This window comes from Rattus norvegicus, chromosome 12 (genome assembly GCF_021556685.1).
Source record: "Rattus norvegicus strain SHRSP/BbbUtx chromosome 12, alternate assembly SHRSP_T2T, whole genome shotgun sequence".
NCBI classification, from domain to species: Eukaryota; Metazoa; Chordata; class Mammalia; order Rodentia; family Muridae; genus Rattus; species Rattus norvegicus.
In genome coordinates, this window is record NC_141545.1 from 41,987,112 (window position 1) to 42,003,184 (window position 16,073).

General features: G+C 50.1%; 1 protein-coding gene across 1 annotated transcript in view; it reads left to right on the forward strand.

Annotated features, from left to right (window-relative positions):
• Positions 1 to 16,073, forward strand: part of Aldh2 (aldehyde dehydrogenase 2 family member) — a 32,746-nt gene continuing 16,673 nt past the window's right edge. Inside the window, 2 exon segments of the mRNA NM_032416.2 lie at positions 1 to 212; positions 11,325 to 11,429. Of these exon segments, the coding sequence (NP_115792.2) occupies positions 93 to 212; positions 11,325 to 11,429 (225 nt within the window). The 5' untranslated portion in view covers positions 1 to 92.

Genomic DNA, 16,073 nt, shown 5'->3' on the forward strand with positions numbered 1-16,073 from the left:
AGTCGCCGGTTGCTCCGCTAGGCTCCTCTCTGCTCGGTTCGGCTCGCCCTGCTCAGCTCTGCTCAGTTCTGCTAAGCTCCGCTCAGTTCAGCATGCTGCGCGCCGCACTCAGCACCGCCCGCCGTGGGCCACGCCTGAGCCGCCTGCTGTCCGCCGCCGCCACCAGCGCGGTGCCAGCCCCCAACCAGCAGCCCGAGGTCTTCTGCAACCAGGTGAGACTCGCGGCCGCCTCGCTCTGGCACCAGGGCGGGACGGAGCCAGGGCGACGCGGCCTCAGTTTCCCCTCCGCGTCCCGCGATCTTTGCGCGCGTCTTCCCCTGCCCATGTGGCCGCACCGTGTCGCCTCCCTGTCCTGGACAGTCCTCTTTATCCCGCATCGATGCAGCCGGCTTCTGCCCCGCGCGGTCCTCTGGGTTCACGCAGAAGGCCCTTCCGTCCCAGTCTCTGCGAGACCTCCCATCCATCCCTACCCAACTCACGCAGACCTGAGCCAGAGTTCACAAGCAAAAGCTGGGTCAGGACCCCTCTGTGGCCGCTCTTATCCCACCCGGACTTTGGAATGTTGAATTCGTTTTTTGAGTTTTGGTGAAGTCTGGAATCACATGAAAGAAACTGGCTGTGAAGTATTTTTTGTTTGTGCAACAAGTGGCACTTGGCTGCCCTCTTCTGTAAAATGGGAAAGCAGTCAGGGCTGGTATCTTGGTGTGTTGTTTTGAAAGAGGATCTCATTTTGTAGCTGAGGCTGGCTGGCCCGGAGTTCTCTGTCTTCTTCCTTCAGCCAGTTTCACCCCACTTTAGACTTGCACAAGACAGACATGGCTGCTACCACTTACTTACCGCCTCAGCCTTTCGGCCTTCTCGCTACGTTTTCTTTGAAACAGGATCTCACTAAGTTGCCCAGGCTGGCCTTGAGCTTGTAATTCTCCTGCCCCAGGCTTCCCATTGTTGCATTGTTGGGACACAGTGACCTCATGTCTATATATATATATTTTACAGGGCCTTGCGCACTTGGCACTTGGCATGAGCAGCAATCCGGGTTCTCCAAAAGTCCCCTCTGCCAGCCTTTGTGCAGGGCAGCCTCCTAAACAATTCCGACTTTAAGCCTTACGCCTTAGAACTGGGAGTTTGATGGTTTAACTATCCCCACTATACAGCTCATAAGACTGAGGTCTGGTCATGGTCCCAAAGGACCAAGCTGAAGTCTGGATTCTCTTCTAAACTTTCTATGGTATATTGCAACTCTTGGTAGGACCAGGGGTCCGATCTCATGTCACATGAACGTCCTCCAGATGGGCTGCCTACCACTCTAGTTGTGGCCTTGGCCTCCGGCTTTCTGCAGTGTTCTTCCGGGACCTGGCAGCCATTTGCACATGTGCAGGACCTGTTTAAAGGTCCAGGTTTCTGAGGAGTGCTACAAAGAGTCAACCCAAGGGAAAACAAAACAAAACAAAACAAAACAAAACAAAACAAAAACACCAGGTTTGTGAAGTAGCTGCTGGTTTCTAGCTGGCGGCTGATCTGAGGCAATCCATCCCGCTTGAAGGAGCTGAACATCAAAAGGAGCCCGAGTGACCACAAGAGGAAGCACCTGATCAATAGTTTGGTTCTCTCGTTCACCTGGAGGCAGGGTACAAAGTTTCAGGTCCTAACAACCTGCTCGGGCTTGATTCAGTTCGGAGAGTTCCTTGTATGTGCCTGGGGGGGGGGGGTGTAGAGGGAACCCCCTCCCCCATTGCTGCCTTTTCTCCTTATCACAGAGTTTGAAATCACAAAAATCGAATACATTCATTACAGAAATTCATGGCACTGACCCTATTGCCCACCCTACAGGAGCGCTGTTAATGAAAGTGGCCTTGCTCGGTTCTTGGCTTTTATGAGTTTGTGTGGGAGACAGGGTCCTGGCTACGTGTCCATGAACACTTGAGTCTCATGAACGCTGCTTATCTTCCTCAGCCAGTACACTCAGCTGCTTTTAAGTTTTTTGGTTTTTTGAGAACACGAGCCTCCTGCCCTAAGGCAGGCAGTGCAGGAGGGAACCCTAGAAACTGCTGGGTATTATCAGGATGGCATCATTGCAAACCCTGCTGCCAGGGACACCAGGCCTGGGAAGCAAGGACTCTGGCTTCTGTCTGTTCCTGCATATCTCTATGCTGTTACTAGGGCCCTGAAGTTGCTTCCACAGACTCTGGGCTCGCTTCCAAGGGTACCTGCAGGGCCCAAGCGCCCCAGGGGGGGATATTTCTCCTCAAGCTTCTTGGGTCCCATCTGAATAGTGTCATGACCTCACCTTCTTTTTCCAACCAAAGCAGGTTGAGCAAGGTTTGGGCCATCTTTCTGGGACTCTCTTGCCTTTTGTCATGAGAAGGGACCACAGGCTAGGTGGGTGGGTGATTTCAGCTTCCTCAGAATGTGTCCCTGAGGGTGGCCTTCTGAAAGAAGCACATTTTACCCCATTGGGCCTGGAACCGACCCAGTGTCAGTGAAACGGATCTTTACATTTAATTATTGCGTCGCTGTCTTGGAGAACAGTTAAGGTTTATAAGGATACCTCCGGCATCACAGGTGTGTGTATGGCTTCATGCCTCTCTCAGGGCATCGCCTCATGCTCAATGTCACCAGTTCTGTGTACCAGTGTCTGTAGCGAATGTGAAGGTCGGGTCGGGTGCCATCTGTAGTGTGTAGCTATACGCTCTACCAGTCTTTACCTCCAGGAAGTGGACTGCACTAACAGCCCCCACCTGACTTCCCTTGAATCCTCAGAAAAACACACATACACAATTTGTTCCTTTTCAACTTGCCTTAGGATACAATTGCCAGGCACTGCTACCACCCAACTGGAAAAGCTTGCCCTCACCAATTTCTTCTCTCCACCTCTCCGTCTGCCCTAAACTTCAGTCGATAAACTTCCCTGACCACCCACCTGTAGGAGTGGCCTAGGTGGCTACTCTGTTTTGAGATCTCACACGGTTGCCCCATTCTCCTTTCTCCAAAGCCTGGCAAATTTCTCCTCCTTCCTTGAGGCTCCCTTTAATCCCAACACCTGGGAAGCAGAGGCAGGAGGATCAGGAGTTCAAGGTCAGTGTCAGCTCATCCTGAACTTGAGACCTAGGGTGGGCTCAGTTGCTAGAGAGTGCTTGCCGACCATACTTGAAGCCCTGAGTCTGATTCCCAGCAACGCACAATCCAAGCGGGCTGGTGTGAGCTCTTGCAATCCCAGCATTCAGGAGATGGAGGCATAGGGGGGCTACTTAGTGAGTTCGAAGTCAGCCTGGGTTTTAGGAGAGCCTGTCTCAAAAGAAAAAAAGGGCTGGAGAGATGGCTCAGCAGTTAAGAGCTGACTGTTCTTCCAGAAGTCCTGAGTTCAAATCCCAGCAACCACATGGTGCCTCACAACCATCTAATGAGATCTGATGCCCTTTTCTGCTGTGTCTGAAGACAGCTACAGTGTACTTTATAAAATAAATATAAAAAAAGGAAAGGAAAAGAAAAAAAATTAAAAATCTCATACAGTACCACCTCAGATTTAGCTGTTTGCCACACCCCCTCTTGATGGGCCTCAGGAGGCTTCCTGAGCAGCCAGGCCCAGCTAACAACACCCTATAGGGATCACCTGCCCATGGGACACTTGCCCACTCGCTCACTTGGGAGTTGGAAGGTGGAGGCTGAGTCCTAAGTGAAAAGCTCAGCATGGGACCAAACAGTCAGCAAACAGTCAGCACTGTGGTGAGAAGCAAACCCAGGAGGGACGTGCAGGGTCATGTCTGGACCTCAGTGGCCACATCTGTAAAATGGGTAAACAATCCCACCCTTTGTCATAGGGTGGTTGTGAGGACAAAATGGGGTGCTCCTCAGCCCTCAGCAGGGCCTGCTTAGGGTTACCGTCATGGCCTTGCTTGTCCCCGCTGTGTAAAGGACATTGTTGTTCAGCTTACAGTGGCAACACCAACAATTAGCCTTTTGTTATGTAAGTGCAGTGAACTTGGGTTTGTCTTTAAGGGTGAGAACTAGGTGCTGGAGAGATGGTTCAGTGGGTTAAGAGCACTGGCTGCTCTACCCGAGGTCCCGAGTTCAATTCCCAGCAACCACATAGTGGCTCATAACCATTTGTAATGGGATCTGATGCCCTCTTCTGGTGTGTCTGGAGACAGCTACAGTGTCCTCACATACATAAAATAAATATTATTTAAAAATAAAAAATAAAAACAGTGGACCAGTGGAAGGTTCAGGAACTAGAAGGTCGGTTATCAGACCAGGCACTGTGGATACAAGTCCAAACACAAGTTAGACTGCCCTAGACCTCACCACAGACAGGATTGCAGCCACTGCCTTTGAGTAATATTAAATTTACAAATGATTGCCTTTTATGCACTCAGAAGGAGCCAGAGATAGGGACCCAATGTAAAGTATCTGGGAACAGGCGGGAAGGTGGTGTGGAATGGGCCAGGGTCAGGGGTCATGGTGAGCTAGAACTGTCAGCCACCTACAACTCAAGCATATTCACTGACCCAGGCAGGCAGGTGGCATGGAATATTATTTAAGGTCCCTGGTGACTGGTTGTCAAAGACATCAATCACCAGGCTCCGTGGGTCACCCCTAGCTTTCTACGAGAGCAAACCGCAAACCAGTGTATGTAACCTGTATGGGGGACAGTTCAAATAGTCTATGGTCACACTCTGTATCCCAGGTTAGCCCAGCATGCACTCTATTGACGTTGATGATCTTTGAGGGCAGGACCTCTCTACCTTGTAGGCATCATCTCTCCAGCCCCGCCCCCTTCCTCCTCCTCGCCTCAGCCCCGCCCCCTTCCTCATCACCTCTCCAGCCCCGCCCCCTTCCTCATCATCTTTCCTGCTCCATCCCCCACCCCCTCGAATCCCGTAGTGTAGGCTGGTGTAGCCTTGAGTCTCCAACTTCCATACCCCACCCCCACTCCCCACCCTCCCACCCCCGTGCTGAGATTGCAGGCGCGCCCCTCCACCGCCCCATCTTTTTTCTTTTGCTATTGGATTACAGCAAATGCACTCGAACCAAACTCAATACCGCCAAAGTCACATCCACCCACAGGTACTCCCTGTACTACCCTGCCCACTCAAGAACACACCAGGCTCACCTCACCCTAGAGCAGTGGTTCTTAGCCTTCCTGATGCTGCGACCCTTTAATACAGTTCCTCATGTGGTGCTGACCCCCAATCATAAAATTTCTTCCGTTGCTTTGCTACTCCCTAGCTGCCTGCTACCGCTATAAATCGTAATGCAAATATTTTTGGAGATAGAGGTTTGCCAAAGGGGTCTCAAGACACAAGTTGAGAACCCCTGCCCTGGAGGGTGTTCCCTCCAGTCTGCTGGTATGCACCGTGATGTGTTCACAGGCAGGTCTTGGTTAGTGAGCTTTAATTGATTTAACGTACCTTGTATTACAAAGAACAAAAGCCAATCGATTTCCCTTTGCATCACAGGCCTCACAGATTCACTCTTCACAGACCCAGCAAGGCAGAGGGCGTCCACCATCAAGTCATGGGGTGCCTAAGTGAACTTTTTTTATTTATTTATTTATTTTTTGGTTCTTTTTTTCGGAGCTGGGGACCGAACCCAGGGCCTTGCGCTTCCTAGGTAAGCGCTCTACCACTGAGCTAAATCCCCAGCCCGTGAACTTTTTTTAAAAAAAGACTTATTTATTTATTATATATAAGTACACTGTAGCTGTCTTCAGATACACCAGAAGAGGGCGTCAGATCCCACTACAGATGGTTGTGAGCCCCCATGTGGTTGCTGGGATTTGAACTCAAGACCTCTGCAAGAGCAGTCAGTGCTCTTAACCACTGGGCCATCCCTCTAGCTCCCCAAGTAAATTCTTGCAAGTTCTGTCAAGGGCCCGTGAATGTTTTCACTGAATTGCCACCTTGCTACACTTTCTATACCGAGGTGTAACAATATAGCAATTGAGAAAAATCCTAGGGGCTGGAGAGATGGCTCAGTAGTTAAGAGCACTGGCTGCTCTTGCAGAGCATCTGGGTTCGATTCCCAGCACCCACATGGTCCACAGTTCTTTAAGTCTTTAAGTCACTTGCTGTGCCTGCATCAAAGGGAACAAACTGGGGTTATGGAAGGCCTTAGACCATAGGTTTGAAACCAGGCTTTGGGCTCAGCTCTGGGTAGCTTAAGTACAGATACGCTACCTCATGACCAAGCCTCTCTGGGTCAGGAAAAGAGTAAATATTTAAGGGAGACATTCGATCAAATCTTTGAAACCAACAGGGAGGAGCCATTTTTGTGGCCCAGTTTGTATTCTGGCACCATACTTGGCAAGGAACTGCCTTTGAGTAAATATTGAATTTACAAATGCTGGCTGTTTCTGAGAATGGCTTTGCTCCAAAGGAGCCAGAGACAGGGTCACTTCCTGGGGACCCAATGTAAAATACCTGGGAGTTGCTGTGAGCAGAGGGTGGGAATAGGTGGGAAAGTCGTAGGACGGGCCAGGGTAGAAGGGGCCAGGGTCGGGGATCATGGTGAGATAGAATCGTCAGCGGTTAAGCACAGGGACAAATGAAAACCTCACTATCCCGGTGGAAGTTACAAAATAGAGCTAAGCCCCACCCCCTTCCTGGGAGTGGCGCCTATAAATTTGGCAGTACGAAAAGCGCTGGCTTTGGGAGATGGGGGGAGACCGCAAAATGGGGGTAGGGGAGGCTCCCCTTAGTTTTGACTGCAAGCTGACCCTAGGAGGCTCTGGATGGCTAAGAATACAGTGTATGTGGCATTCTGTGTTTATCTGGAACTTGACCCCTTTGGGATATTGTAATGCAAAAGCTAGCATGTGTTGTTCTCGCTACCATTTAAGAAGCAGGTGAGATAAGCTGCGCCATGCTGGCACCCAGCCGCCCTCTCTATTATTAATAAATATAAGCATTTTGGCTACAAAAAAAAAAAAAAGAAGAAGAAGAAGCAGGTGAACAGGGGGTTGGGGGTTTAGCTCAGTGGTAGAGCGCTTGCCTAGCAAGCACAAGGCCCTGGGTTCAGTCCCCAGCTCCGAAAAAAAGAAAAGAAAAAAAAAAAAAAGAAAGAAAAGCGAGAAAGCCATTAGAATTCCCTAAACCAGACATTTTTTGGAATTACCCGTGTGGGAGGTGAAGAACTCCAGAATCATGGGTATCCTAGGAGACACTCTTTTATTCTTCCCATGCATCAGGATCTAAAAGGGATTCCCCAGGATGATGCCTTAGAGAACCAGGCAGCCATCCACCTGCAGAGCTGTGTGCCCAGATCTCACGGCTCACCAAGTAGGAAGTGGATGCTCACCAAGTAGGAAGCTTCCCGCCCGACTCAAAACAATGGCTGCATCTGATCCAGAAAGACACCTCCATCTCCTCTTCCCAGGGGACCACAATCAATCGTGGTCCATCTCTCCCTGTCTCCCTCCCTGGTCCACCCTGCCGGGATGATAGCACCTCCCTTGGGAAGTCAGTGATGGGCTCTGTCCCTCACCGTCTGGTGCTGATGGTACCTGCTCCAGGAACGGGACCACCCATAAGAGAACACACCACAGTGAGCCCTTCTGCTTGCCCCGTAGCGGTGTTCACGACAGCTAAGGGCACAGGGGCTCTTTATCATCATTTTCTGTTCTTTAATCCAGCATTTTCCACTGGAGAGCGTGCTGGGGAGGAAGATTCGCTCCCTCTCCTGTTAAAGACAGTTCCAGAAGGGTGCGGGTCTAGGAAGTGCAAGTCTCACTTATATCGTGGGATGTGAAAATGAAATTGTTTAGCTCTTTTAGTTTAAAAGCAAAACAAACGATGCCCCAGGATGGCTCAGGGGATAAGGGTGCTTGTGGTCCGGCCTGATGGCCTAAGTTCTATCCGTGGAAGGCTCGTGGTGGGAGAGCACCAACTTCCAAAACATGTCCTCTGACCATCACACACACACACACACCACATGCACACACACACACACTCACTCACACATACACCACATGCACACACACACGCATACACACAGAGAGTTAATAAGACATAAGACAACCAACTTGGAATTCTTTCTATAAAGTTCCCTCCTTCTACACAGCTTGTGGTAGCTTTAATAAGAATGGCTGGGAGTTGGGGATTTAGCTCAGTGGTAGAGCGTTTGCCTAGCAAGCGCAAGGCCCTGGTTTCAGTCCTCAGCTCTGGGGAAAAAAAAAAAAAAAGAATGGCTCCCCTGTGTTTGAATGCTTGGCCTGTAGAATGCTGGGATTAAATTAATAAAATGCCAACACGTCCAGCTTAGTTTTCATTAAGGTTTCCTCCTTATTTGTGTTTGTGCTGGGATTAAGGGTGTGTGTGTACCTCCACAAAGCTCCTGGGGTCCTCATTTCTTTGGGTTCTCTTTAATGGCTCCCTGAGTCCTCTGCTTTCTCCACAGCCTGTGTGTGGTCACTGGGCTTAAGCCCCATGGCTCCAAGGTTTTGCTGTTTTGGCCCTGTCTGTCATGATGGTGGCTCTGGCTCGATGAGAGAGCTTTCAGGACACCTCCAATGAGTCTGTGAAACCCTCTTGACATGAGTAGGCACTATTTTGATTTTATTTCAGATTCAGAGCCTCACCTCCTGACCTGTGTGCTCTCGGAACTGAAGAGGAAGTGAGAGCCAGGAGGAACCTCCCCTCCGCCATGGCGACTGGACTCAGCACCTTATATAAGGCAGGCAGGCCTTGGTTGGAGGCCAGGAGGGTTAGAAGCCAGTGGAGTTTTGGCTTGGACTCTGCCCTTTTGTGGTCTGAAGGAGCTATGCTGGAAGCAAACAGTGCTGTGTGAGAGCGCCCTGCCCTCCTGGCTCCCCACCAGTGTTTGGCTGGGAGTGAAGGGGGCGTGGCAGGGAGGAATTGGGGACCCTGAGTTCAGCAATCTCTTACTTCACCGGCCAAGAAGGAAGGACGGACGTTGAACAGGCACTCTGACAGACTGGAAGAATGACACAGCATATTCCAGACTTGCCTCCCAGCACAGGGACAAGGCAGGGTGGGGCAGTGCTGGGTGTCTACCTAGTCTGATTACCCACCCCCACCCGCCCTGAGAACTTCTTCAGGGTAAACTCTTGAAGTCTGTCTTGGGGGTTGCCGGGAAGCTGAGTCACTCTCATCTGAGATCTTCAACTGTAGTTGGCTGCCTTCTAGGATAGTGTCAAAAAACAGCCTGTGGCAGGCTCTTGGCCAGGACTGCACACCTCTTGTCCCAGTGGATCCTTACACAGGCACCTGAGACTTCATTTCCCCAGTTTCACAGTGGGGAGGGAGGGCTGGACTCCAGTCTGCCCCACCTTGAAGTTTGCTCTTAACTACGTGGGAAGTGTGGTGGGGTCGGGGTGGGGAAGGAGTGGGGTGGAGTTGTGCAGGGGTAGGGACGGTAAGACAGAAAGATGGCGACTATTTTTTTTTTTTTTCCGGAGCTGGGGACCGAACCCAGGGCCTTGCGATTGCTAGGCAAGCGCTCTACCACTGAGCTAAATCCCCAACCCCTTATTTTTTTTTTTTTAACTATGACTTTGTGAGACTGGGTTTTTGCCATGTACAGCACATGCTGGCCTCAAGGCAATCCTCCTGCCTCAGCCTTCTAAGAGCTAGGGTTATACGTGTGCGCCTCCATGTTTAGCTTCAAGGAGATACTTTGGGGACAAGTATTCTAACCTCGCAGGCAGACCTGGGCTATGGCTGGAGACTGTAGTTGGAAGAGGGCAGGTTGAGGCCTTGACATCCAAAAGCTTGGATTCCATTCTGACTCTTGTCTCTGCTGTGGATGAACCCAGAGCCAAGCTTCCCCCGTCCCTGTCCCCTCCTGTGCATGGTGAAGTGGATAGAACCTGGCGAATGCAGGGTGTCGGGTGTAGACAAGGAATAGGTCGAGCGACTTTTCCCTGCCCTCTAGCCTGGCCCTCCAGCCCCCTCCCTAACTTCTATCTGTGCCACTGTGCCATGGAGGGATCGGTGGACCGGTGGCACTCCACATCTATCCCCCAGTCCTCTCCACGTTACCTCAGATCTCCACTTCCCTTTGCTTCAGATGATCCACGAAGGAGAGAAGGGTTTCACCGTGAGGTATTAAGGTTTGCATGTGCTGCAGAGATGAATGGATTCTCTGAAGGTCGTCTCTCCCTAGAATAAAGATGGCTGGCTGGGTGTGGTGGTGCACGCCTTTAATCCCAGCACTCAGAAGGCAGAGGCAGGTGGATCTCTGTAAGATTCGAGGCTAGCCTGGGCTACACAGGGAGACCCCTGTCTCAAAACAACAACATTAATAAAGAAGATGACTGTAAGTGTTTTCTTGTTCCTTCAAGAGAAAAGGGGTGCTCCTGAGGCCCCCCACCCCTCTAACTGCCCCCTCCAACCCCCCCACAACCGTCATCACCCTCCCACCCCCCCATGAGCCTGGACTGGATCTGTGACACATTCTTGTTGAAGTTAGGCTCTGGTTTTTCCTCCCAGCCCCACACTCAAAATCCATTTACAAATACCTTGGCCATATAGCTAGGCCCTTCTCTGACTCAGTATAATTAAAAATATCCCATTTATTCTAGCCTACATTCTGCCATATGGCTGCTTACCTGTGCTCAGCACATTTTCCCAGGTCCGTCTCCTGTGCCCGGCTCTACCCAGAATCCTTCACTTCTGGAACGTCCCACCTGTTTCCTGCCCAAGCCAAGGGCGTAGGAGTTTTAATGGACAGGCAATACATCCATACAACACACGCGATATTCTCTCTGCACATTCTGACCTATAGACTCCGGCAACAGAGTTGGCAGCTTCTGAAGCTAGGACAGGGGAAACCTTCTTTCAGCTTCTCTTTGGGACTCCCTGGAAAGGACAGCTGCCCTCAGACATCTGACTAATCTGGGTCCTGCTGTCAAAAAGCCAGGTTCCCACGTGGTGCTGGATGAATGAGGAGAGATACCTTGTTCATCCTGCACAGGTGACTCCTGGACCACAGCCACACAAGGAGCCCAACCCATGGGTAACAGCTCTTAAGAAATGGTCTCAAGCCATTGTGTTTGGGAGTGTTTGTTACACAGCAGCGGACGACTGACACACCAGGAATGTTCTCATCATTCCAAAGAGAGCCCAGTTCGCTGAGAGGTCAGGCGGTTACTCGGGTCTTGTGGTCAGTGGGTGTTCTGACTTGGATGTTTCCAGATTTGTGCTTCTAGCCTGGAATCCACAGCTGTCTGGTGCGCTCGCTGATCTGCCTCTCCGTGTTTGTTCTAGATTTTTTTTTTCTTCTTCTTTACCTTACGGGTGGTCAGTAGGGTTGAAAGCAGGGCCTGAGTGAGACCTTTTGTGTGTTTTTTTTCACTCTCTTTGCAGATCTTCATTAACAATGAGTGGCATGATGCTGTCAGCAAGAAAACATTCCCCACCGTCAACCCTTCCACGGGGGAGGTCATCTGCCAGGTAGCCGAAGGGAACAAGGTAAGACCTGGTGACTTGTATCCGTGCAGAGTGGCCTTTGTTTGTTTCTGGGGTGGGGGGTGGGGGGTGGGGGGGTCACATTCTGTAGCCCAGGCTATCCTGGAACTTGCTATGTAGCCCAGGCTGGCCTGGAACTTGGGTCAGTCCTCCCAGCTGTGCAGGGATTACAGGTCTGGGCTACCTCGCTGAGCAAAGACGTTGGTTTATGGTTTCGTATGACTGAAACGTGACCAGTTAACGCGTTCCACTTCCCTAACTTGAAACCACGGATCAACCGGATGAAACATTGTCTTCCTTGGTTCTCCGTCAGGTGTACAGTTTTTAAACCATCACTGCATCTCAAGTCTTCTGAAAACACCATGTGCGTGGTCCATGGTACAATACAAGCAGCCATCTACTAAGTTCCATTGTAGGATGTTTTCAGATACTTGAATAAACAAATTTTTAACTGAAAAAAAAAAAAAAAAAAACACGGATCAAACATTGGGCATGTAAGAAGGAGGCCGAGCTTGCTTTCCTACTGTGAGGAACACTGAACCGCCCTCTCCTGTTTGGACCTGAGATGGAAGGATACGGGAGAGAGGTGGATAGGGTGGTATAATATTTGGGGTGACTGGGACAAATGGTTCTGTGGTGATTTCCTTTCTTGTTTGAGTTGTGTACAGTAGGGGAAACTATGATGAAACTTCAAAGATTAGTCTCTAAGCTAGGCACTGTGGTGCACGCCTCTAACCTCAGCATTAGGGGTGTGAGGCAAAAAGGTCATCCTTGGCTACATGGCAAGTGGTAGGCCAGCCTGGGCTACATGAGACTCCCCCGTGAACAACAACCACAAAATCAGACAAAAAAAATTTTGGGGCTGGAGAGATGGCTCAGTGGTTAAGAGCCCCGACTGCTCTTCCAGAGGTCCTGAGTTCAATTCCCAGCAACCACATGGTGGCTCACAACCATCTGTAAAGAGATCTGATGCCCTCTTCTGGTGTATCTGAAGACAGTTACAGTGTACTTATATATAATAAGTGAATAAATCTTTAAAAAAAATTTTTTTGAGTTATCTTTTTAATAAACTCAGCATTGAAACTGGGTCATGTCTGCTCCCAGCCTGTTTTAAGATGGTCCTCTTTTTTTTTTTTTGTGGAGACTTTCTTTTTTCTTTTTTCTTTTTTGGTTCTTTTTTTTCGGAGCTGGGGACCGAACCCAGGGCCTTGCGCTTCCTAGGTAAGCGCTCTACCACTGAGCTAAATCCCCAGCCCTTCTCTTTTTTTTTTTTTTTTTTTTGGTTCTTTTTTTCGGAGCTGGGGACTGAACCCAGGGCCTTGCGCTTCCTAGGCAAGCGCTCTACCACTAAGCTAAATCCCCAACCCCTTAATTTTTTTTAAAGATTTATTTATTATATATATACATTGTCACTGTCCTCAGACACACCAGAAGAGGGCATCAGATCTCATTACAGATGGTTGTGAGCCACCATGTGGTTGCTGGGATTTGAACTCTTGACCTCTGGAAGAGCAGTCAGTGCTCTTAACCACTGAGCCATCTCTCCAGCCCCGATGGTCCTCTTTTTACACCTACTGTGTAAAGGACCTACTGTGTTTTTCTGGCTTATGAGGTGTCTCAATGGTAAATGTATTTATTCTATGTGGGTCGTGCTAGGCTACCCAGCCTCTAGCTGTTGGGGAATCCCACCATCTTGCAAGGAATGGTTCCTTTGGCCGGGCTTGCTTCCTCGGAAGCAAGGACACAGGGTCCCTTCCTGCAGATTGAGTCATGGGAGCCTCTTGCTTCTGATGGCCAGAGGTCACCTTCCCATCACACCCTCTGCTGAGGTGCATGTTTGCATCTCAGGCTTGGTGCCCCGTCCTGCAGGGCAGTCGACCAGGATCTGGGGTCCACCTAGGAGAGAATGGGGACAAGAGACGCAAAGAAGGGACAGCAAGTCAAGAGGTCTGATCAAGCTGACAGTTTTTTTTAATTTTTCTCAGGCAGAAGATAGACTGGTAGAAGCAAGATGTGGGGAGGGGTTAGGTAACCATAAAAGAATGGGTCTGGCTCGATGACCAGGATATTGGCTGGGTAAATCGGTCAGCGGGGGGAACAGTAGGGTGGGTTGCTTAGTGACCTGACCACCAGTGCTAAGCGACCTGACAACCAGATTTATTCTACCCATTGAGTTCAAGCAGAACTGCAGGTGCAGGCTTAGGTAAGGCTGAAATATGGTTGTTTTTGATCTAACATGAAGGCTGCTTCCAACATCTCCCCCTTTTTCTTTACTTAGAAGTACTATGGTGGTAAAACTCTTTCCTAGGGTGGGGCTAGAGGCCTGACCTCCAGTATTTTTGGCTGGTGTTAACCCCCACATATGTTGCTTGGATGCCAGGGCCCATGAAGGGGAACACACCTAGCTCAGGCAAGGAAAGGCATAGGCAGGCCGGGTGGCCCCGGGCAGGACTTCAAGCCATGAGAGAGCCGCTCGGGAACTGCGTCTGTCTTAGGTTGGAGCAAGCCATTCTTTTCTTTTTTCTTTTTTTTTTTTTTTTTTGAGCTGGGGACCGAACCCAGGGCTTTGCGCTTCCTAGGTAAGCGCTCTACCACTGAGCTAAATCCCCAGCCCCGGAGCAAGCCATTCTTATGTCTCTAGGCCTGTCATTGGATAAGGCAGCAGCTTATGGCGGCCCTCCTGACTTAGGCCTCAAATGGTCAGAGAATGTTGCTCTCTTACCCGTCATTGACTGTCCAGTTCTGCTCACAGGGGAGGCGGTTGGTAGCAAAGGACCCACCTAGGTCAGTCATCTCAAGGCGATGACAATGGACCTGCACAGGCTTACCCCGAAAGGTCTTGAGTTGTTGTCTAATAAAAGCCATGAGCTTGTTGAAAAATCACAGGTCCCAGTGTAACCAAAAGCAAAATACTAATCAAGGGTCTCAGGAAGGGCATCAGAAGAGAAAACGTAGATGATCTCCACCAATCATTCATGCAGTCAGGCTTGTCCCTCAGGGGGCCCAGGAGCTTTGTACAAAAACATCCCCTCATAGTGTCTCGTCTTGCATCACTTAGCAAAGGGAAGGAGCTCGGCCACCAAGAAGGCGGAGGGCCTGGGACGCTTCCCCTTATCTGGTCCAGGGGCGGAAATGCCCTTTCTTAGGTTGGGTGGAGATGGGATCAGGGAGTGCCCCAGGTGGATTAGTGCCTTCATCCTGTGCTTCCTGACCCTCCATAGCCAATCTGTGATAATGAATTCATGTGGGTTTAGCCATTAAATCATCTATTTGTCTCTTTATGAAGCCAGTTAGTCTATTAAGAGCCCAGGGGCCAAAAGACATAAGCAAAAACCAGTCCTACTAGTGGTCCTAAAATGAAGGGCAATAGAGTGGTAAGCCATGGGGAGGTTGAAAACCAATTCTGATACCAGCTCTCCTCTCTCTCTCTCTCTCTCTCTCTCTCTCTCTCTCTCTCTCTCTCTCTCTCTTTTCCAAGCCTTCTCTAACTTTTTCCATGCTCTCTTTCACCATGCCTGCCTTGTCTACATTGAAGCAGCACTCCTCTTTGAGCCCTCCCTATGGTAAAAAGAGCAGATCGAGTCCTCTGCGATTCTGAAGGACCTCTTCTGTGAGGGCAGACAGGGAGTCGGAAAGGTCGCCTACCCCTTTGTGGAGTCTTTGGACATCAGCATCGATGGTAGCGCTGAGTTCTTGGTACCTGGATTTAGAGAGAACAGGTGAAGAGTTACCTGTCCCTGCTCCCAGGGCACCAAGGCCAAGGAACACTGATATGGTCCTGGCAGAAATGGGTTCTTGTTGCTGACGGACCAAAGTGGGGGGCAGGTCAGAAGACTGATCCCAGAGATGAAAAAATTCCTCCGAATGGTAGTAGATTAGGCGAGGGACTAATTGTACAAGAATGCAAAAGTCAGAATTTGGGGGGGAAAAAGCCTCAGTTGAAAGGCAGGGAGTAAGGCCTTCAAGGCAAACCCTCCAGGCGTTATTAGGGGGCAACAGGTATTGGCTGTTTTTATCAGGGGCAAGGGTGAGATTACAAAGGCATGGATACTGTGAGGGGAGAGACCTAAGGGTGACGCAGAGGCCCAATCCAGAGACCTGGGAGAGGGACAAACCATTCCACTCTCCAGGTTGCCAGCAGCAACATCGAGAGTCATTGGTGGGAAAAAATGTACCAGGAATAGCGATTCCCTCATAGAAGGGTGTCTGAGAGTGATAACATAGCCAGCAATCGTGCATAAGGTCGGGGGAGGTAGCATTAAGGTTTGATTTATTAGGGTAAGGACGAGGTTCTGGGGAGAAGAAACTGGCAGTGTTGGAGCATGATTAGCAGGGATAGGGAACTGTGGTTTTGAAGGAGATTGGAGTGGAGGTACTAAGATGGGATTGGGCCCAATTGGTATTGGCTTGGAAGCATGGATGGGTTCTTTAGAAGTTTTATGGTAAAAGTGAGACCTGTGTCTGTCCCAGACTGATACAGACGGAGTCCCCACGAGAAGCCGTGCGTCCAGTCTTGGTCCTTTGCGTGGTCTGTGAATTTAATATCTAGGGGAAGACACCAGCCCAAGGTGGAAGGCTCACTGCCCCTACAGAGGGGGTTTCGGTTGATATAGTTAGAGGGGGGAGAGAAATTTCTAGACACTGTGA